We start from the raw sequence: 23112 nt of genomic DNA on the forward strand, positions 1-23112 counted from the left end.
GAGCATCATTACACAGGAATAAAGCTGTCCATACCAGCAATTTCCTGAAGGTGGATGTCCTTCCATTTGTCTCCAGCAAATAGCCCTTTAGGCAATTTATTGTACTGCAGCACCATTACCACACAACAAAGATGCAGGCTGGTAGTCCGCTCAAAAAACATTTCCTTGAGTCACTGCAAACTGTTTGCATATTTGCCACAATTTATTTTCTAAAATCCAAAAAAGAGAAAAAGAATGAAAGGGCTTGAGAATCACAGCACGTCTATACGCACAGTGAGACTTTGAGTATTAGAATGGCAGATCTGTGCAAAAAACCAAAAACCCAGGGTGTTGTAGGAATTGGTGGTGACACTGGGGTCCTCTTCCACTGTTATTCTGATATGCAAGAAACTGAGACTCTGATAATTTATGAACATATGAGATAGTACAGCACATTTTGGAGGAGTAGCAGCATTTACTTCAGAAACCTTTAAATATCTGAAATGCATTTAACAGGAATGTCCAATTATACCAGTCATGTATAGTAAGAAGCTCTCGAAAGTCCAGCCTAAGCCTTCTAACATCTTCCTAAGGCAGGTATGGTACATCTTTTAGTTTCCAGGAACACAAATAAGAATAACAACCAGGAAATACTTGGCTTTACATTATTTTATCAAAAATAACTTCTATTTGAAGAAATTACAGTCATTGCACTTGCCCCTGCAGAAGGGGCTGCTGCTAAAACACAGCAGTTAGAAATCTAGTTGGCTCACGGGATTAGTGATGAGAAATGGCCTTTCATCCCTAGGTCATGGTTTGAAACCCAGGCCTGGTTTATAGTGGTCACAAGTTAGCTCTGTTTGGTAACTCATGAACTCATTCACTTACTCAGAGTAAGCACTCACATATCACAACTGGTACAAATTAGCATCCTGGACAGATATCTCCAAAAATGCACACTGAAACAGAATTGACAAGTAACTTAAACTAGCCTTTTAGCTCACTATTATGATGGGGCATATTAGAGAGTGGAGTGAGGTGGAGTGGCCTCCCACAGACCCTCTCACTGAGCCCTGGTGGGCGGAGCCAGGCCAGGCTCACCCCTCCCGCCGGAAGTCAGTGGCCGGGACAGGAAGTATAGAAAGTGGGTCTGGGAGCTCAGATCAGCACCTCTGGCCGGGCCGTTGACTGTCCGGTTGATGGCACCGCCATGCCGCGCAGCGGGGCTGGCACAGCTCCTGGATCGGGAAGCAGCCGGCATGTCTGGCTCCTAGCCTTAGGTGGTCCCCAGGAGAGTCCATGTGCTGCCTTGCCCCCCGTCCGCAGGTGCAGCTCCTATTGGCTGGGTCAGGGCAGGGGAGGAACAAGTGCAAGCACGACTCACGAGCGCTCAGTAGGCAGCTGTTGAGGGGTCGCGTGGCACGTGCCTCTCCCGCTGCTGCCTGGCCTCTTCTCCTCACGCGGCTGGGCTCGAGCTGCGGCGCATGCCCTGCGGTGAACCGCAGTCCGTCTGTCACTCCATCGCCAGCACCCAGGAGTTTGAGGTATGTATACCCCTGTCTCCGAGTGCTGGGAATGGAGCTGCACCCCCATCCCCCCGTCACTTCATCCCTTCCTGTCCCAACCTCCCCACACCCCCATCCCCCGACATTGCATCCCTCCTCATCCCAACCCCGCCCTGCTTCCCCATCCCTCTCACTGCATCCATTCCCCATGTCATCCTGTCCTGCCCCCAACACCTACCCATCCCAGCCCTGTATTCCTTACAGTGCTCTCCCACCCATCCTCTCCACCTCCCAGAGCTGCCACCCCATGTCCCTCACCTGCCACAGCCCTGCAACCCCATTTATCTCCATATACTGCTGCACTCCCATTATGTCCCTATATACCCTGTGCCCCCCACATCCTCATGCACCTGTAGCCTTCTGCCCTCCTCTGCATCTCCATCCACCCCGCATACACCCACCCCCCCTCTCTCCCTGACTGTGTTTGTTGCTAAGTCCCTGAACACAGGCCAGAGCTATAGACTCTTTTTCCCCACCCTGACCAAAGGCCTGGGCACCCTAACTGTACTTGTTGCTCAGCCCTGACCACAGGGCTAGAGACTTGAGCTGTGGATTGTCACCCTGCTAAGTCCCAACTGTAGGTGACGAACAGAGACGTAGTGAGGTGGAGTGGCCTCCCACGGATCTGGAGAGGGAGAAGCCTCCACCGCTAAACCACTAGAGAGAGCTATGGAGGGGATCCTTGCATTCCACTGCATTTTAAAGACTACCTGGTCTTCCATGTCTCAGTGCTGTCAGTCCAGCATCTTTCACAAACACAATATTCACTCTTTTTTAGTTCAAAGGGCAGCAGATTTAACAGAAGAATCATTTCAAAGGATAAAATTAACTCCCACGTTCCTATTCTGCCAAAATCTATTAACAGAGACTGAGTGTTATACTTATTCTGTTCTTTCCCTTAATGACCGTGATTAAGCTTTACAGGCACTGAGTTCACTACTGATTCTAACCCTGTTTCTATGAATCTTGGTTAGATTTTTACAAATTACACAACTTACTGTTCTCCCAGATGATTTTCATCTGCCTTCAAAATTAGCGAATGCGAAAGTTTCAGAATGAGAAGTCAGACATATATCAATGCACTAAAACTTTGCTTATAAGTTTGGGATTTTTTTTGCAAACTAAGTAATACCCATGTAGAAACAAACAAATGCTTTCTGACTGCACTGAAATCTACTGGCAATTTGCACAGCTGGTCAGCTACAAGTTTTTGTGCTGCAGAGTTCAACAAAAGCCACTCATGATTTCAACAGATGTTCTGATTTCTTTATAGGCCAATGGAAACAATGCTTCCCCAACCTCAGATTCCCAGAAATAGAAGCCAGAAGAGTCAGAATCCAAGAACTCTGCTGTGAGGGTTTAACTAGCAACATTACAACTTGAACTGGTGCTAACAGATGCTAAAATCCAAGATCCTAAGACAAATGTATAAGCATGATGAGCCAATATGCCCACCCACAATTATTGACTGGCAAAATTTATAACTCCTTTTAGTCATAAGAACGCTATATGAGCTTTTCCTTCATAACAGGAAGCTGAGTCAAGTATTTTCCCCCAGGTTTCCTTGGCACTGTAAGACACGAGCAATGACGACTGGTAAAAAGAGCACACTTAAGAACTGGTGAGCGTGCATGACCATACTCTGAAAATATCTGTCCACTTGTCTAGTTGGTGAGTGGTGACGGTCCTGCTGGAGTCTTCTTTGCTCCTGCACTCTCAGATAGAAGCAGTGAACAAAGAAGCCTCATGCACCAACAGCCGGCTCAGAGACTGCAGCCTTTTCTGTCATAGAGAACCCAGTCATGATGATGCATACCTGTCACTTCCAAATGATATTATTGTAGGGCAGTGCATTTGGTGCTGGACCTGAAAGAACCGCGAAGTTACAGATTGTAGCAACCCAACTGCTAAGCAGCACCAAAACAAATATCATTCTATGTGAATCATGCAAAACATATCTGCCCAGATATGAGTCAAATCAAAAATCCTCATATACAAATCCCTCAAGGAACTGAGACTTAACTATTTCAGTAGTCACCTTTTTGTCTGTGACTTGGTATGCCAGCTGTAATCAGCAAGGATATCATAGCTGTCACAAGGGATACACACTTTGTAGGAGAAAGCAATGCACAGTTGAAGGCCTGCAGCTACAGTACCGTTTACTCCAGAGATCAAGCTCAGCCTGGGTTTTGTAACACTCTTTCACCTCTTCAGGGAGGCCTTTGCCTAATGGCTGTCCAAGGTTCCACAGTTCTACTTGGAGACTGATCCTTGAGGGTGGACACAATGAAGCGATTGAGTGAAGAACTATGCTCCCATCAAGGTCACGCATCCCACATGAAACTGTACTCAGATACTAGAGTTGCTTTAAAGGTACAGATGTTAATATTCATGCTATGTTTTCTGAAATTGATATGGCTTGGTATGGAACCATGCCACAGTACATCTGTAAATCACACAGGAGAACTAGCAGCATCTCAGATCTTGGAGTCTTATCTGTGGTTCATGTTCATTTTTAACAAACTTATTTTTAATAGTAGAGTCCTTCCTAGGAGTCCCTCTTTTCCACCCACAGTTCTGCAACCTCCACCCATCATGGCAGTTCAACCTACCTTCCTGCTGAATTCTAGAAATAAATCCCTTTGGAGCTAATCACTGCCACGTGGTGCTGTCACCAGGAGCTGAGTGCATCATGCTCCCATTGCTGCCAGCTCAACAAAAGATATGGGATTTGGTATCAAATTCAAGCAAAATCCCTAGCCACACAACCAACAGAGGTTCCACAATTTTTTAAAAACAAAATTTTGTCTTTACATAAGAAAAGCTTAAAAAGAGGTTTGTGACATAGTCTGCATATGTTTAGGGGGGAAACACAGGATTAATGTGCGTGACAATTTGTTTTACATAATTGTGGTAACAATTACACTGCCACACACAGGCAGCTATTAGGTAAAATGGTTTTGCCCCTTCTCCCAAGAAGTTTTTCGCTAAAATAAATGGAGGATGCTGTGACGCTAGCAGAACAGGTGCCAGCTCATGCCAAATCCACAGGCCAATTTGCTTGTGTATTAGTATAGATCAAAGTGACTGTTAAATGTATATGAGTGTATTTGGTGTTTGAACGTCATAAAAACAAGTGGGTTGTTATTTGAATTATTTCCACATGTGTATCCCATTATAATGTAGTAGCAAACATTTACATTGTTTCTACCCCATAACTAAATAATCTATCAGATGAGAAAGAAGCTGTGTGGAATGCAAATGAAGACCTTTAACAGAGAAGAGTTAATTTCAGAAAAGAGCTAATTTCAAAGCAAGTACTCATTGTGTGTGATGATCACAGGTCAAAGACTCAAAATGCATTCCCCACTATCCATCATCAAAGGAAAAGCCCACGTGGGTAGTGACACTGTCAGCTTGTTTTCTGTGAGAAGAAGCTATAAGTATGGATTCAAGGAAAGGGCTCTGAACAATGTGAGGAATCCTACAGGGAAATGTACCAGATGCAAAGTGGAGATCTGCAGAAACAATCTTGGTACCCTGAAAAGACTTTTGGGAAACTAGCAGTTTATTACTTCACTGCCACCATTTGGAATTACAAACTGTGACTCACCTTTGCATATATTTTACCTGCTTTAATCTCTCAATAACTCTCATTTCCTTTTCTTAGCTAATAAACCTTTAATTAGTTTACTACAGAATTGGCTACCAGTGTTGTCTGGGGTGTAAGATCTAGGGTGCCCATTTTCTGGGGCAAGTGACTGGTCTCTTGGGACTGGAAGCAACCTAAATGTGATGTGATTTTTGGTGTAAAGAACCATTTTATCACAAAGTCCAGTTTGTTTGGGTGGCAACATAGACTGGAGAGTCTAAGGGGACTGTCTGTGACTCCATGGTAAGACTGGTTTAGTGATCCAGTACTTCACATTTGTTACTCGTTTGGTGAAATCTAATAATAGAACATACCACCAGTTAGGGGTGTCTGCCCTGTTTTCTGACAGTCTGCCCTGAGGTTGGCAACTCACAGTCGTGAGCCACTCCAGACAGTGTGACAGATGCTTCTGTCATGTATTAACTGTGGCATATTAGTTGTCTCATCACATGCAGAGAATTTGGGATGCTTCAGGCTATTAGTGTATCACTGGAATGACCTGAAAGCTTTAAGCAGAAGTAATTTATACTGAAAGCAAGTAAACAAGCCCCCATAAATAAGCACCACAGATTTTTTTTTTTTGGTTAACCTTGTTACTTTATCTTTTCAGTTATTTAGTATGAAACTCAATATAAAAACTGCCTAATGAAGTGCTTTCCAACAAATAGTCATCAAATTATATCTAAAAAGAGGCACTGTTAGTAACATTTCCCATGTTGAGATAGGTAATCATGGCTTACAGTTAGAAAACTACCTTAATTAGCATATCAATTTAGTACTCTAAATCGAAGGCTTGCTAATTGGTTTTAGGTAGCCAGCCAATAAATGTGTACAATAGAGAAACAGAATGACACCACCCCTCAGGAGAACTTGCTCCAATGAGTTTGGTACTGTTGAGTTACAAATGAGAGATCTATGTCTTTCCATTGGAAAATGACATGAAGATATGTAAATCTTCTTGTAAGTAAAGCAGCCAAAATAAGATACAAAAGGGCAATTTAAGAAAACACTGGTGTAGATTCTGTAACTGAAAGCTAAAATTAGTTTTCAAAAGCAAAGAAATTAAATATAAACATCCTAAACAGTAATCTGGGCCACAATACACACTCCTTAGCCATTTAGGTGCTAAACCATTGCCTAACATTTTCATTGAGTGGCCTGGTTGACTCTAGACTCTAAACTCTAGTCCTAGGCTAAAGCTGCTAGTGAGAAGGAATTCAAAACTGGAAACAAGCTGCATGACTGGCTGACCAGCTTAGTTTTTCCGCTTTATTGTTTTATAAAATAGCATGATGAATCTGCTGAGCAATAATAGGTCAGCAGAGAGCAATGTGATAAATCTGCTGCTGTTACTCCTCTGTTTCCAGACCGGAGTGTGATAGGTCAGCCAAGACAGGAAGCTTTAGTGGCATTTGGGAGGATCATATGAGACATGGAGCAACAGTGGTGAAAACAGCTTTTCTTGATGGCTGCTGAACATGACCTGTGTATGGCTGGGTCTACCTTGGTTGGTTTAAGCATAAATTAAACATCTTGTATATAAGAATATGCAAATAGTGTAAATAAACTAAATTACACCATAATCCACTCCATGATAATAATTTCTGTCTATCAATGAAAGTTGACCTGCTACAAAAGGCCCATAATCAACAACCACTTGATTGAGGGGCACAGTTGTTTGACTTTCTTAGCAGTTGGTAAAGTTTCTCTTTTAGTACTTAGCTCTATAGTGTTGATAGTAGCTGTCATTTCTATGAAGCCTGCTAGTTAGTTCTCTACTGATACATCCAGTCAACACATGTACTTTATTTGCAGATTTTACATAACTCTAATTTCCATTCATCTTATGTCTGTTCAACATCAGTTCTACTGTTTTTGCTCTTTAAAGATTGTCAGGAGGAATCCTGGTATCCTAGGTCTAGCTAATTAGAACTGATTACAAAGATGCCACTTTTCTCTCACTTTTTACTGATGTGAAAGATGCTATATTTTAAGCAAGTGATTCTTCACAGATTTAGGAACCCAACCATCATACTACCTCAGCAAAATTAGCCACTTCAGTCTCAACTGAGATGATTTGGACATAGTGTTTATTTTCAACACCATGTAATAACAAGTAACGCATCAAATAATAGCCCATTTTCCTCTCTTAATTATCAGTGTATTTTAAATGCATATATTTCTGAAAATTACCAGATGAGAGGTTAGAGGACCAAAATCCTACAATGGGTTCTGAGTGAGCAGACCCTTGTGCCCATGCGGATACACCTGCACTGAAGTCCCAAGTCCATTATTTTAGTTTAGTTCATGTTTGAACACTGCATAGAACTCTATGATTTTATTTTTCATTTTGGAAGCCTTCCTAGAGTTTGTGTAAAACATCTGGAAAATTAGGGATTCTGAATGTCAGCTTTGCATATAAGACTGAAGAGAAAAGGTTTACATGCTTTGCTTGTTCTGCAAGAATGAATGTACACATTGCAAACAGAGATGGAGTGTGTACAGCATTATAGTATTTAGTCTTTATACTTTATCACCTCGCCATTCATATGCCATTATTTAGAATGTGGTCAAATTTACTGCAGAATACTTCTGCCAGATTATTTTCTAATCGGCATCCACAACTCCTCAATCTTGGTCCAAACAGCCTAAATTTGTTGATGCAGGCCAGGCACAGCATTTTCCAAGCAGTCTGTATGTATCTACGTTTCGGGGACAGGAATGAGTTGATGCATAAGTGGGAGGAGAGTTATTGAGCATTGAGTTTTTTGGCATTTGGCCATTTCTACCACAGGAACTGAAGGAGAGCCACCCATGTTGAGAGACTAAAGTGCAAAAAAAAAAAAAAAAACGCCAAAAACAAAAAACACCCTAAGTCAGCCTACTTAGCCTGCAGTCCGATAGCAGGGCTAGTTGTCCAGCACACTAGTTAGGGGCTCTAATGTTTTTAACTGAGAAACTTCTGCTTAAACTGAGGAAAAGAAGAAAGCAACCTCTCTTATTTTACGACATACAGATATGACCTGGCACTGGATGCTATCATACTAGGGTGTTTTGAAAATGTGAATATATCTACGCTATCCTTTTTAACATATGGGAAAACCAAGAGACAGAGTAACATTCCCAAAGCTACAGAGCGAGTTAATGATAAATTAGGATTACAAATCAGGAATACTTGGACCCCAATATCAAACTCCAACCCAAAAAACATGCTGCCTCTCTGAAAACAAGTGTGACTATTTTATTGTATTCAAAAATAACAAACCTACAAAAAAGTCCTGTTTTTCAGTTGTAATGGAAGAATGCTGTTGACTTCCATCAACAAAGTACTGTCTAGCATCATTTATTGGTGTGGATATTTCTTCTGGAAATGAACAGTTCTTTGCCACAAATGGCCTTCAGTGTTTACACAACTGGATAACCCAATCAGTAGAGAACCTAACAATAGACAGCCCTTACATGACACATGGCCCTGAAATCACAAGCAAAGTCTCAAAGTACCACCCTCTCCCCGATTCCCTCTACCTCTACCGTTTAGGAAACCAAGACATCTGCACAAAGTAGTTTTAAATAACTAACTTCACACAAGTCAGAGACTAGAATCCCGGATGGAGAATCAATTACTTATTTTCTGACACTGCCTTTTTTCATTTTCTACTAACAGGTGCAGAAAATATGAATCATTCATAATTAAATAAAAGAAACCGAGCCCTCTGCCTGCACTGGGGAAGAGCAGTGAACAGAGAGTCACAATTAGACTCTGCAGTTAAGGCCACTTCATTTCCAGACATAATGTTGCTAAATATGCTATTTACCACTAGAGCAAAAAAAAAGCAAGCAATAAAATGGCTCCAGCTTGATAAACGGAATAGCTGTCACCCAGAAATCTCCAATATGTGCCTCTGACGTAACGTATATCTTTTCAAACCAGAAGTGCTCCCTAGACATCAGCAAACATTTATTGTAATTATTTACTATCTTCTGAACAGACCTGCTGTGAGCTATACACATTAAAACTACAATTATTGGATCTGGAAAATACCATAGCAACACCCCATTATGGCCCATACTATTTTGTCAATGTAATGCCCAGTAATTCAAGCTTATTGAACAGCTGACTTGTAAAGGCTGGGCTCCAATGATACTGGAGCTTTAAGTCTATCCTCTGTCTAGAGAAAGAAATGAGGACATTAAGAGAATTTATGAACTGGTTGCTTGTTCTGAACACAACTTCTCCTGATGCTCATTAGCTAAAAGCCTCCGGATTAGGTCAGAAAGTCATGATTTCATTCTTAAAGTTTCATAAGTATGAAGGTGGAATTGGGAACTTAAGGGCTGTAGTTCTAGATATTGTCTCTTTTAAAGTCAATTTTTGATAATCCATAAATGTCCTCAGAAGTATCCTGGCTATAGTTAACCCATCAGGTACTGTATCAGCCATAGGCAAAAATCCAATCCACATTACACTTAGTGGACTCCTACCAAAAGAAGCTGACCCACTGGGCCAAATTCTGCCTTAAGTTGCACCTCTGAAGAATTTGGCACATTGAATCTGGAAGCTAACTCCAGTTTTCACACCTTTGCGTGATACTCTGTTTATTGAATGGACAGTGTATCAGCTGTGTAAATCCAGCTAATGCTGTTGGAAATTACTTATCTAAGAATAGTGAATGGATAACACACTTAGATCTTCACATCGAAGTTCACCAGAAGGAAAAGAAATTCTGAAGATTAAAACGTATACATTAAATAAAAAGTCAGACTATGACAGTTAAACAGTTGGCTTGAACTTACTTGTAAATTCATCAACATGATTTTGCTGAAGTTTCCGGACCCCTAACGGATCACACATTTGTAATCACAATCATCAGGCTTTGTCACCATTTCCATTATCAGCTCTTATTTTCGGGTGGTTATAAAGTAGCAGTGGATACCTTTTACAGGCTCAAGACTAGGACCACTCCAAAAAGAGTATTTCTGAAAGGTCTTCAGAAAATACTTATTATATATTTAGGTCTAATTTTTATGTATGGACAAGGAATAGTAGAGAAAATGGAGGTTAATGAAGGTCAAAAAGAAATCCAAGCTTCTCAGTTTTTCCTTGACACATTAACAAGTCTAATCACATATGCTCACTTGTTCAAGTCTTTTTATACCCTGCTATGCATTATGCCCTATTAGCTAGCATTAATGTGCTGCTTATCTCATCCCAGACTAGACACTTAATAGAGGAGATCTGTAATACAGCGGACAAACTCAATTTATAATCTTTGAGGAAACTGTTTTCATTTGCTAATAACTTTATACAGAGTAAGCAAACAATCCCATAATAAGGAAGCAGACATTTATTTTGGATGGGAGAATTTTCATAGTTAAACTTTTGTCTCTTTCCCTTTTGTAAAAGATTCACAGACCTGTTACAAATGGTATTTAATGTTTGCAAAGCTCTGAAGATTTTTTGATTTAAAAAGGTGTTAAATTCACACATCATAGTCAAACAGCTCCCAGTCAGCCATCTATCATCCTGGATTCCACAACATCATTTGTTGAAGGGCATTCTGAACAGCATTCAGAACACTGCGGAATTTTGATTGGAAGGTGAAGTCTGTTTTCCCCACACTGGTTTAATCTATTATATATTTGGCAAGTTCTCATTTTACAATTTGTATGAAAGAAAAATTATTGTATTATTAAGCACTGTCAGCACTTTTAATGATAAACATCAACAAGATAAATACTAACACAGATCTGAATTACAACCAAAGCTGGAATAAATTAGTAGAAGTGAATGAAGGCTTCAAAGTTCCCCTCATTGTTATAAAAGCATCATTTCATGGGTGGGATTGGTGCCAGTTTAATTTCTCTCACCCTTACCACACAATAAAACAGAGGAACAGCATGGACTAGTGGACTGAGCACAGGCTCTAATCTCATTTTTGCAATTAACTGTGTGTCTTAGTCCAATATTCACCTTCTGTTTTCTTCCCCCTCTATAAAAAAAAATGGAGATAGTGCTCTTCTCCCACCTTCACATCTATTTTGGGGGCTAATTAATGTTTGTATGGTGCTCTTTGAATGGAAAGCATAAAGTAAGTACCAACTATTATTGCTACCACAGTGAAACCTCAATGGAATGCATTAGTTTACAGTTGGGTGATTTATAGTTGGAGCTGCTTGCTTGTTGCAGGGGGAGAGGGGAAGGGACAATACGCCTTGTAACTAACATATGATGTTGTTAATGACTGAAGCTCTAAGGCCTTGATTCAACAGGAGAGGAAACAGCACATATATTCTGAATAAAACCTATTTTCTTATACTGAGAGATGACTTTCACAGCCCAAAATGGATAATGTAGCCTGCTACGATGCAAATAAACTGAATTTACCAGACGTAGTACATTCAAAACACACATTCATGGGCAACAGCAAAATAGGTTTCCCATTCAGAAAAACTAACTAAAACATAGATGTGAAAACAGTATTCTCAGACTGATGAGTTGATTAATTACTGTAACAAAAAGTTCGTACCTGCTTTATTTCACCAATTATTGTGAAACTATCTACAAACTGGTCTAATGATTTTACTAAGAAATTGAAGCGTTCACCCCACAGACCAACTTCGTTGGCAAATTCCTTTTAGCCACAAATAGTTAGAGCCTGTTACAGGCTATATGATGTTATATTCAGTAACCTCTACCCATTAGTATCTGACAACTTTTCTGGATTAAAATTAGATCTGGTCTCTCTTTTCAAACAAAAAGGAACTGGATTTACAGTATTAATTTTCCAACTGATGTGGTTACCTGCATGTCTTCTCTTGGACAAGTACAATTTACAAGTGGAAACGACAAAATGTTGGTGCTTGATTACGTGCAATGCTTTACAACCCTTTGATTTTAAAAAGGTGCTATAAGTACTTAGTGAGGCATAAATTTTGCCTGGACCAGCATAGTTCACAATTATAGAATCTCTCTGCTGCCAGGCTGCATTTTAAAATGTCAAGATCTCTGTATTTTAAGGGTATGTCTACACTGTAATAAGACACCAATGGCTGGCCCAGCTCAGCTAATTTAGGCTCACAGGGCTCAGGCTGTGGGGCTATAAAGTTGCAGTGTAGACGTTCGGGCTCAGGCTAGAACCTGAGTTTTGGGACCCTCCCCCTTCATGGGGTCCCAGAGCCCAGGCTCCAGCCTGAGCCCAAGCCCAAGCCCAAGCCTGAGCCTAAGCCCAAATGTCTACATTGCAATTTATTAGCCCTGCAGGCTGAACCCTGCAAGCCCATCAGCTGACCCAGGCCAGCCATAGGAGTTTGAGTGTAGTGTAGACATGCCCCTAGACTGTTGGTAATCTGCTGTCTTCATATATTCCAGACCTTCTCAATCTTACCTAATCTGATCCATCCATTTTTCAGAACCTCGCTGGCTTTGTGAACTGACAAGCCACTATTGGTGACAAAACCTAACAGATACTCTTCTGACCACAATCAATTGTGAATTCAGAAGGCTAACCAATCATTCAATCTCATTCAGGTTAGCTTTTTAAAAATAGTTTTCTTCAAAGGCATATTACTTCCAGTGAAGTGCTTTGGGTTGGCCTTGGTCATTTAAAACGCTACACAACCAAATACGTTTATGTTGGGTTCTTTGTACAAAAACGTAAGTGCCATGACCATCTCCAGAAGTCACCTATGCATACTGAGTGTAAAAACTATCCCCTTACACGCAACCCACAAAAAAGGCTTTTTTAAAAATTGATGGAATTTAGGTTCTGGCTTCTCATGTTAAAAAATTCAATATAATTGCAAATCACAGCTTGTTTTTACAGTTGATAAATAGGCTTTTGTGTTTTGTTTTTTGCATATGCACACCTCAGCTTAGAATGTATTTTTAAGTTTAACATTATTCTTGTTATCCATTTGTTAACTACTGATAGGCTCAACCTCTGGATTTGTCTGGTTGCCACCTCAGTTACTTTGATTTCTGGATTTAGTAAGGTGCCCTCCCCCTACATACCTATGCACCGATCCAAAGAATTTGACCATTAACTTTAACAGTGATTCCAATAAAGGTATTTATGTTAAATATTAAATTAGTTGGGAGACAAGGTTTAGATTAAGACCGAGGCAATCAAGACAACAGAAGAATGACAATTATGCACACCAGTGCAGCTGATCATGGGACCATTTATCATAAGCATTACCTTAAAACTCTTATCTTCTAAGATAAAGCAAATATTAAATCCATGAGCTCCAAAGCCCCACCTTCCAAAGCAAAAGGGTCCATATGTTTTATGCACCGGTCTATGAGAAACTCATTTTGTGGGATGTTTCACATTCCACTTGGAAGTTTATTCCTCTATATATTCCTGTGGTAATGTCAACCAGATGTGACAAAGAAGCCTGTGAATAATCATAAAAATTACAAGCATATTCAAATTCTGAGGTACTGTAAAATCATAGTTTGTTCTCTACCATCCCACCTCGTAGACGGCATCTAGGACTACCTGCTCGTTTTAGAAAGCTTATCAGTTAATGACTGGTTCTTCATCGTACATTAATTGCTTATTAGTGCCGCAGCTGAGCATGGTGTTTTAAGGTAAATAGCAAGCCAAGCTCCTTTACCTGATGGTTTTACAGTCTAAAAATATATCAAAAGCAACTCAAGGACAACTGCACAGTGAGACTCGTTGAGACAATGATCTGGAAGAGGGAGAAGACACCACTTCATGATATAGCTTCTAGCACAGAGCAGAAGAAAAACTGTCTGCAAAGTTTTTATTATTAACGAATATTTGGGGGAAAAAAAGTAAACAAAGCAAGTTTCCACATCAAATAATGCTCATCCCCTCACGTATGCTTGCTTTTGAGGAGACATCTAAATAAGAAGAGTCTAAAGCTCTTCCTTCCATACAATAAGTAATTGAAAATCAACGTTGAAATTTTATATACACACGAGATAGCTTTTTTCACTGAATTTAAGTTTCGTTATTTTAGTCTTGAACTCTTCCTGTTGAATACAAACATTAATCCAAGAAATATGCTGGATCTGGAAAGAATGGTAAACAACTATTAGATTGAGAATTAATATTTCACCAGTAAAGCTGGAGGAGGAATAAGAACAGCTAACTAAATATTAATTGAAATTAACAAAGTATTACAGAATATCTATGTGTAAAAAACAAAGCTAAATCTGTCGTGCTGATCAAACTTTGTGACTTCTTGACCAAAAATTTCTGCTCATCAAATCAAAAATGACTAAATGTATAATGTCTGTTGAAACACGTATTTCACTGTGCATGAATATTCTTACAGACAGTAAGCACCATCACATGGAAACTGAGGCCCAGCAAACACAACATCAGGTACTGCCTACTTGTGGGCTACATATGTTGGGTCTGATTTTCAGAAGTACTAGTATCCCAAACTCCAATCGAAGTCAATGGGAGCTGTGAGTGTTCAGTCAGCACATGATTACATCAGGGCTAAGGCCAAAAGTAAAAAGAAGCTCTCAGAAACGAAAAATATCTTACTGATTTTTAGGATCCCAAATGAATCTTGTCTTTAGGGCAATGTTATTTGCCTCTGAAGTTTTATAACACCATAATAGAATTAGTGGGGAAGGGTTTATGTATTTTTAAATAGTCTTCACATAGCACAAAAGCTGTTTTAAAGACTGGGAAAGACCTCTCTTAGACTAACAGGAAAGCTGTGTACTCTATCTTTCACTCTAAAAAATAGTACGTCTTATTAAACTTACAAAAAGTTGCAAGCATCTGATTGGTAATGAAGCACAAAGCTCAGCTTGAAAAGTAACCTGAAATTTCCCAGGAGCTGAAGTTTAATGACCTTTGATTTTTAGGGGTGAAATGTGGTTTGAGATAAGTGTTAATTGCTTTCTTTCCAATTTGAGAATTGTAGAGCTACAAGAAAGCACCAGATTATTAGATATTTCATCTGCCATCTGCAGTAAAGGAGGAGCCACAGACAAGGCATTTACTCAGGCTTTATTGTCATCATTTGTATAAAAGAAGGAGCCTACACTTCTTTGTTTCAGGGGCAGAAATGTAAGGGTCCAAGTATTTAGCAGAAGCACTATTTTTTTAAAGCAGTTGCAAGTGTTACATCGATGAATTTAACTGTTTTCCTTACATTTAGTCCATAATAGCCAGTAACGTCTGTCTAAATATACATGAGTGAATAGGAAAAAAATGGCCAGAAAGGAAGGAGTAATAGTTCTCAAGACCCGGAATTATTTCTCAGCTCCTCTGAAGGATGAGGTTATTGATTACTGCAGGTAAGCAGGTTCTGGATTGCCAATATGCATCCCAACACATGGTGAATGAACTTTTAAAATCATCACCAGTTTTCTCCCCCCAAGCCAAGCAAATTAAAGGGTATGGAAGAGGAATGCATCTGTCCCAGCTCTGAAGTCTGCTACTTCAGACATGTTTGCTTTAATATGCAGTCTTTAATATGCATATCACCCCTGAAAGAATTTTCGCTCCCCTCTGCCCTCCCAAGTTTCCCATAGCTCAAACAAAACTTTAAGAGGTTCTGCTGAAATAAAAAATATAAACACACACAACTTTAGTCCAACAGGAAACTAACAGGCAACATTTCAACTCAGACAGGAACAGTTCCAGGCAGTCATGATCTGTGGAACAAAAGTAATTTAAATTTATTTTACAACCTTTGTGACCAATTCCGAAAACACTTTCAGGTCTTCTGTCGAACTACCCAGGGTAACAGGAAGTTTGCCCTGGTGTTCACCAGACCGGACCATCTTGCGACACCTGCCACCGATCGCAGTTGCTACCAACACCAGTGTTAATAAATAAGATAAAAATGCCAACTCTCATGGAGTTATCACCCAGCTGGGTTTTTTGTATTTTTTCGGTAAAGTTGAATTGGATGGCTTGTCATACCTTTTCTTAGGGTCCAAAAATCTTCTGTGTGTCCGTGTGTGTTTGAAATAAGCAGCTGATACACAATTACTGGGCTTTCGTGAATGTGTATGGTTTGTATATTTAAACAGAAGCTCTGCAACCTTATATGCTACAGACAGCTTAGCCCTACTGTTATGTAATTTAGTTTCCTTCAACTACTGAATTAAGAGAGTTACAGGCATGGATTCGTTCTGGTGAGCAGAATTAGTAACTAACCTGGTCACAAATCTAGCTGGTTGTCTATGTTCTAACTTTTACTAAGAGGATAAGCGAAGTGATTTGGCAGTCCAGTGGGCTAACCTGTGTCAAACTGTGGCAGCCCACACAATACATGTTTGAGTACTGTGCATAACTAAAAAGTTAGATAGAAAACTGAATCAGTATTATCATCTTTCCCTCTTTCTTCCATCTTCCTTTATTTTCTTCTTTTTTTGTCTGACCTCCATTGAAGTCTCGTCACTCTTACTCCTGTTCTCTCTTCATTTTTGCCTCACTTCTGTTATTCCCCTTCCTTGCCGTCTTAATTGTTCTCTTTTCTCTTGTAAGTTCATGCCAGCTACTGAAAAGGAATATCAGAGCCATGCCCCTTCACTGAAGTGTTTTACCCAGAGACCTATTGCAAGTGAAATTGATTAGTTTTTCTGGACTCCAGTGAATTTAGCTCACAGCAGGAAAGTGAAAAAAACCACCTCTGAATTTTACTGTGGGTAGATTCAGAGCAGTTGTGCAAAAATCAGATACCAGTGCTAGCTGTCCAGTTTCCTTAAGTAGAAAAGGGGTAAAACAAAAAAGAAAAAAAACCTTCCATCCACATGCATCCCAATGGTTAGGTTGCTGCTCCGGTTATTCCTGCACCACTGAAACACGTCTAGCAAAACTGGCCTATTACTTTTGGAAGCAGCAATAATGATAAATTGTTACTGTATCTAGGGTACAAGTTTCACTTTAAACATTATTTCAATTTAATGCTTGTACCTTTAAGAGAAAAGACTACTTTCTGGCTAAGCACAGTATGAGGGGATAGATCCCAACTACTACCAATGACTGAGACCCTGGGATCACACCTGCATACCTCACTGGGCTGATGAGACTCTTTATTCACTAACATTTATAAAACCTTCTGAGGGGAATCACTATAGAAGTGCCAAATTCATACTCAACTAGACCTCTCAGATAATTACCCCACAAGCTCTATAAAAGCACAACTATTACCCTAGTTTTCAAGGGCAATGAACAGCTTGATTATCTGAATAATCAAAGGAACGTACTTTTGAATATATTTCATATCAAAATACCTGACTACTTACACTTTGATTAGTTCCTTCACCTTATATTAAGGCATATCTTCATAGGAGTGATACATGAAGATTTGTACTGGCATATATAAAGCCTTTCCATAGATGCTGCAGATAACTGCTTCACTGATACCTGAGATTACGGAAATACTAAACTAGATTATTTTTCTATACCACTGTTTTGCTGTAGGAATCTTAAATGCATAAGGGAAGGAGGTCTTGTGTGTTATCAAAGTGTGATATGATCACTGTACTTGTGTATCAACATGCTGAACTGCAGAAGCTGCTTTAAACCTAATGATAATCACAGATCGTGTGATAGCTACCCATGGAAGAGGAAACCTTCTGCTTCTTAAATAACTGAGATTATGTTATTACATACAAATTAGCTTTGCATAATTTTACCTTAACAAGTGCTGGCACTTGCTTATAAAACACAAGAACCCAAACACTTTAGGAGAATGGTTTAAATGGGGTGTGGTTATGACCAACTGCCCTATCAACAAGATATATAGCAGTGTGTAGTTTTGACTAAAGAGCAGTTTCAACCTATGGAATTTACACAAACTTGCACGAAGAATCTTAGAAAACTCTAGCAAATACCACTCAGTCCTAGAAAGTCCACTCAATGAATGAAGAGTGTTAAAAGCTGCAGCAAGGCTAGCATTCCAAGAGCAGGTATGTCACACTGGTACTTGAGAGTCTATAGGTAAATTTTGAAAGTAAAAGACAAGTATGGCTTATGAGATTTTGTCTCCAGAACTGTGCTGCTGATCAGAAGCTCCAAGAGTTACACACAAAGATCTTCACAATGAAATTCTGACAACACGAAGGAGTTTAATATGTGAAAATAGGTCCCCACAACGGTATCACGACTGCTCCTGGCTGAACATTGCACAATTCCTTTGCTTTAAAACTTGGACAAAGAGTCTATTTTTAAAATAGTGAATTGGTTCCCAAATTCTGCTTCACAATCGCCATGTGTTTCACATTTCCACAGGAAGAAAAAATTATTAGATTGCCTCAGTGGATAGTTTGATTGCATAAAGAGGTATTAAAACACAATTATCACAACCCCACATCAATGTAGCAACTTTTCATTCACCCTGTAGCAACTTTACAATTTTGCTAGCCAGTTTTATGCCAACATGCCCATCTTAAATAGCACAAGAATCGACTATTTCTCTGTGGACAGCTTACTACACTGAAAGCAAACCGTGGCCACTTCTGCACTAATCCTGCAACTCTACACAGCAAGTTTTAAGTATAATGACTCTGAAGGCATCATTTTGAATCTACATCAACTATGAAACAGGGAAAGAAAGTTTGTGGTTTCTTTCATATATGTATTTATTTTGTAGTACATAAATACCATAACATAATGGTAAAATGTCCTCATGAAACTATGGAAATCTAGATGTATCTTAAATGTCACTAAAGTACCTAACCAAAATATCATAGCAAATGCACTATCCACATAATGAATCAAGGCACATACACAATAAAAGTAAACTATACTTACAATCTGGTTAACTTCAGCGTGTTCTGGAAAAGCAGCTCTGGTAAAACCTGTAATTTATTCTTGTTCAGACGCCTAAATAAATAAAGAGAAGACAGTTAACACAAAAAAGGCATTAGAATAATTTTCATACTCAGGAGCCTATTCCATCTTCCGCAACACATGTAACTCCCATTAAAGGATGTGAAAAGCCATGGTATTAAGCTAATACAGAACGTAGGAGCCTTTGTGTACATTATTAATACACAAGGTCAGTACATCATGCCATGTGTAGACCACCTGGCCAGCTCCTTGCAAAATAAGACAGAGACAGCAAACATTAAGTCAGAATGCTATAGTGTGTAGGACTGTATCTGCATTTTAGAGTTGTGTTGGATGTTTACTAACATACAAATCACATGGCTCCCATGTTGAGTTTTCAGTGTTTTGAAGAGGTTTGCGGAAGGTATCTGGTTTTCATCTTTCTTTCTAAAAATGTAGGCAACAAGTTAAATATCCCAACCATCCTGGAATTATTTCCAGACTGCCTATTGTGTCCACTGTACACGGTCATGTTAATTTTTTTTAAACTGTATATTAAACATTAACTTTGGAAATCTGGGCACTATTGTGAAAAGAATGAAAACACACTTTTAATGGGATTACTGCATCCTTCCAAAGGCTTCTGTGATTGGAAATGCAACCTAGTTTACTGAAAGTATCTCCTAAAATCACTTTTTGGGACCTGTTTTAATATTTATTTTCTAGTTAATTTTAATATATTCATTTGACCAACTTTTGCACTGACTCACTAACACATCATGCCATCTGGGAAAAGTTTATTTGCCCATCCTGCCCTCCATCAATTACAAAAGTATCTATCACCCCGAAGTAAAAATTATCTTTATAACAGTCATGCAAAACTGAAATCAGCTTAATGTAGACAAAGCAACCCACTTTAGAAACACAAGTTAAATACTGCAATGTACAGCAGAAACAGATATCTGTTCATCCACAAGCTCAGTAAATGTTACTTAAATTTAACAATTGACCTGAACTCACAGAAAAGACATACAAAGCTCAAACTAAGTATCTGGCTCCAGTCTCCCACAGAATAGTTCTGTTTTGTGTCTCTCTATAGCTGAAAAATAACAACACACAGCATTTGGCTAATCTGCCCCAAATGTTTATAACAGTAGTAATGAGTCTGATTCCATGATATGATGGGGGTTACTAGGGTTCTGCTCCCAAAAGCCACATGGGCTCTTTAAGAGACATACTGATGCTTAGCCTCCAATTCCTGGTTTCTAATTTTCTTGGATGCTGAGTACTTCATTTCATTTTCCATGCCTTTCTGGATTTATTCACATTACAGGCCTCCACCATTTTGGCCTGAAAGGTCTTCCTTAGGGATCAGTCTAAGGTCACTGGGACTGAAAGGCTGGAGTTTTCATATGGCTACCATATGAATAAATCCAGCAACAATGGAAAAAGGCAATCATATATGTACTTCTCTTCCTGATATCAAGAACAGACAAGGTTGGGTTTGGAAGATTTGCCTACAGTTGGACATACTCAAAATTAAGGACATACCTAATGCAAACAAGTTATACAATTGGTTCACCTCCCAGTACATTTCAGTAACAAACACCCAAGTTAGTTTTCTATGCAAGTGCATTTAATGACTAAACACAGCAATAAATGAAATACTATCAAAAGCCACAGAACAGGTTTAATCAGCAGATGGGAGAGTCTAAGTCTAAAATGACTAGCAGAATGAACTATAAGGAAAGCAATGATTTGTGATAGCACATAGCCAAACAGGGTGTGGATAGTTTCTGTCATTTCTAGCATTAACCAGCTTTAACTAACTTAACCATCAAGTTGTTGTTGTTTGCTGAAGTTGCAGTGAAATCTGTGTAGACAACATGTGATATCTAAAATAAGTTATATAAGGTACGTAATGAAAAAATACTCTAAAATACATGATTCGGAAGGTAAATTAAGATTCACGCAGATTTCAAGCTGAGATGCTGTTATCTGCACTTATCCAAGAGCTGATAGCATTTTTCTTAATAATAGTTTGTCCTGGCCAGTTTTGGGACCAATCTTCCCATCCTTTTGCCCTTTTAAACCTACTGGTTAATAACCACCCTCACCTTCCACCCCCAGAGATGGAATCATAGCATGGTGCGATTTTCACTTCTGGTTCCTTTGTGTGGAAAGGCGTCGACAATGCTACATTTCATGCCACAAATACGTATCCATGCTAGTTATTACATCTGTCAGTTAACTGAAGAAGAAAACCTAAGTATCTTAATACCTTTGAGGGCATTTTGCATACCTTTCTAATTTCCTTTAGAAAGATTTGTCATCATGGGTACTACTTCCGGGACCAGCACTTCAACACCACTATTCTAACTTTATCAATGATTATACTATTTACCAAAAGGAATTCTATGGAAAGAGCATCACTGTAAGGAAGTTGTTTTTTGGAATATGCTGACTGAATGATACTTTATGTAGTCAAAACTCTGATAACTTTCGGCTCACTCCCATCTGGTTTTTACTGAATATGAGAAAAAAAATTGTGCTTGTAAAATCCGCATAAGCTTGAGTACGATTTTATTCAGGGTCCTTAATGATAGCAGCAGTCACATAAATAGAGCAATTATGGAATAACAGTTGAAGCTATTTACTAGGATACATTTAGTCTGTTTTATAATTCCAGAAGCTACTACACAACAAGCACAAAGTTCTCCTGCCAGGACTACAGAAAAATCCTGCATTCCCCCTTTATCTACTGAACAAGAACAGCCGTATTTTTAAGGGGCGGGGGAGATTAAGTGGGGGCACCAGGTCTGTCAATGGACTCTGTCAAGAAGTGACTCACTGGCTGTCATATAACGCGCCTTCCTTCCCTGGCACCCCGTGCTGACTGCTGCTTTGGCCTGCAATAGTCTGCTTCTCCTTGTGACTCAGCCCTCTGGCCAGGTTACATTCTGCCCCACCCCTTCTGGATAACAAAGAGTACCAGAACACAGTAGTCCAATGCCTTTAAACCAGGTTTTTAACTTGACTGGGCTCAGTGGTCCCTCTCACCTCAGGAGGCTTCCATGTCACCTTTGTCAGTGGCTAATAGGGAAACTCAGGCCCTCCATCTACTCTTGGTTCCAATCCAGGGACCAGTGGCAGACAACTAAGGTCAGCTCCCTTGGATCACTGCTGCCTGCCTGCACTACTTCCTACCTCTGGCTTGTTTCTAGGCTCTTTTACCCAGTCCGTTCCTCCACAGACACTTTGCCCTTTCCCAGGCTCTACAGAGTTCTCTCTTGGACCAAGTGGTGCCTCCCTGGAGGCCTAGGCTCCTCTCTGCCCCGCCCAAGAGTCTCTGTGTGTTTTCCTCTGGAGACCCAAGCCCTGGGCTGCCTCCCTGACCTGAGTCTTATTATCCTTTTGTCCAGGCTCACCAAAGGAGCTTTGTCTCTCTGGCTTCCCAGTGTCTCCCTCCTGGCCCTTTGCCAAAGTTTCTTTCTTAGGAGAAGATCAGAAGGCTTAATCTCCTCCTGGGGCTCTGGCCTCCTTTCTACTGCCCTGAAGTCCTTCCTTTATGAGTCACCCCACTCCTTGCAGCTAGGTCATCCTTAACTCAGCCACTCAGTTCCTCCCCAGCAGGGCCTAATTTTAAATTGGACCTGGCCCACCCTCCAGGTGCACTAATTGCTCTCTGGTTCCAGTTAACTTTTTCTGACTGTGGAGTATAGGCTGTATCACAACTCATTTTCTCCAACTTCAGCTACAGTACCCCAAGGCAGCATTAAGACAACACACCAGCTTCAGAGACTAGTTCAGCACTGACCCTTTCCTGCAGATATTGGGTATAACTAAGTGATTCACATCTGAGGTACTCAATTAAAGTTTCCAGATCACAGGCCCTGGTTCTCATGGGGGACTTCAATCACCCTGACATCTGCTGGAAGACCAATACAGCAGTGCACAGACATTCCAGAAAGTTTTTGGAGAGCGTTTTGGGGCAACTTCCTGGTGCAAGTGCTGGAGGAACCAACTAGGGGCCGTGCTCCTCTTGACCTGCTGCTCACAAACAGAAAAGAATTGGTAAGGGAAGTAGAAGTGGGTGGCAACCTGGACAGTGGTGACCATGAGATGGTTGAGTTCAGGA

At 40.0% G+C, this 23112-nt stretch overlaps 1 protein-coding gene across 1 annotated transcript in view; it reads right to left on the bottom strand.

Annotated features, from left to right (window-relative positions):
- SLIT3 (slit guidance ligand 3) overlaps positions 1 to 23112 on the bottom strand; it is a 798441-nt gene that overhangs the window by 682531 nt on the left and 92798 nt on the right. The window contains exon 4 of the mRNA XM_037906776.2: positions 18957 to 19028. Within this exon, the coding sequence (XP_037762704.1) occupies positions 18957 to 19028 (72 nt within the window). The remainder of the gene's footprint in view (positions 1 to 18956; positions 19029 to 23112) is intronic.

This window comes from Chelonia mydas, chromosome 8 (genome assembly GCF_015237465.2).
Source record: "Chelonia mydas isolate rCheMyd1 chromosome 8, rCheMyd1.pri.v2, whole genome shotgun sequence".
Taxonomy (NCBI): domain Eukaryota; kingdom Metazoa; phylum Chordata; order Testudines; family Cheloniidae; genus Chelonia; species Chelonia mydas.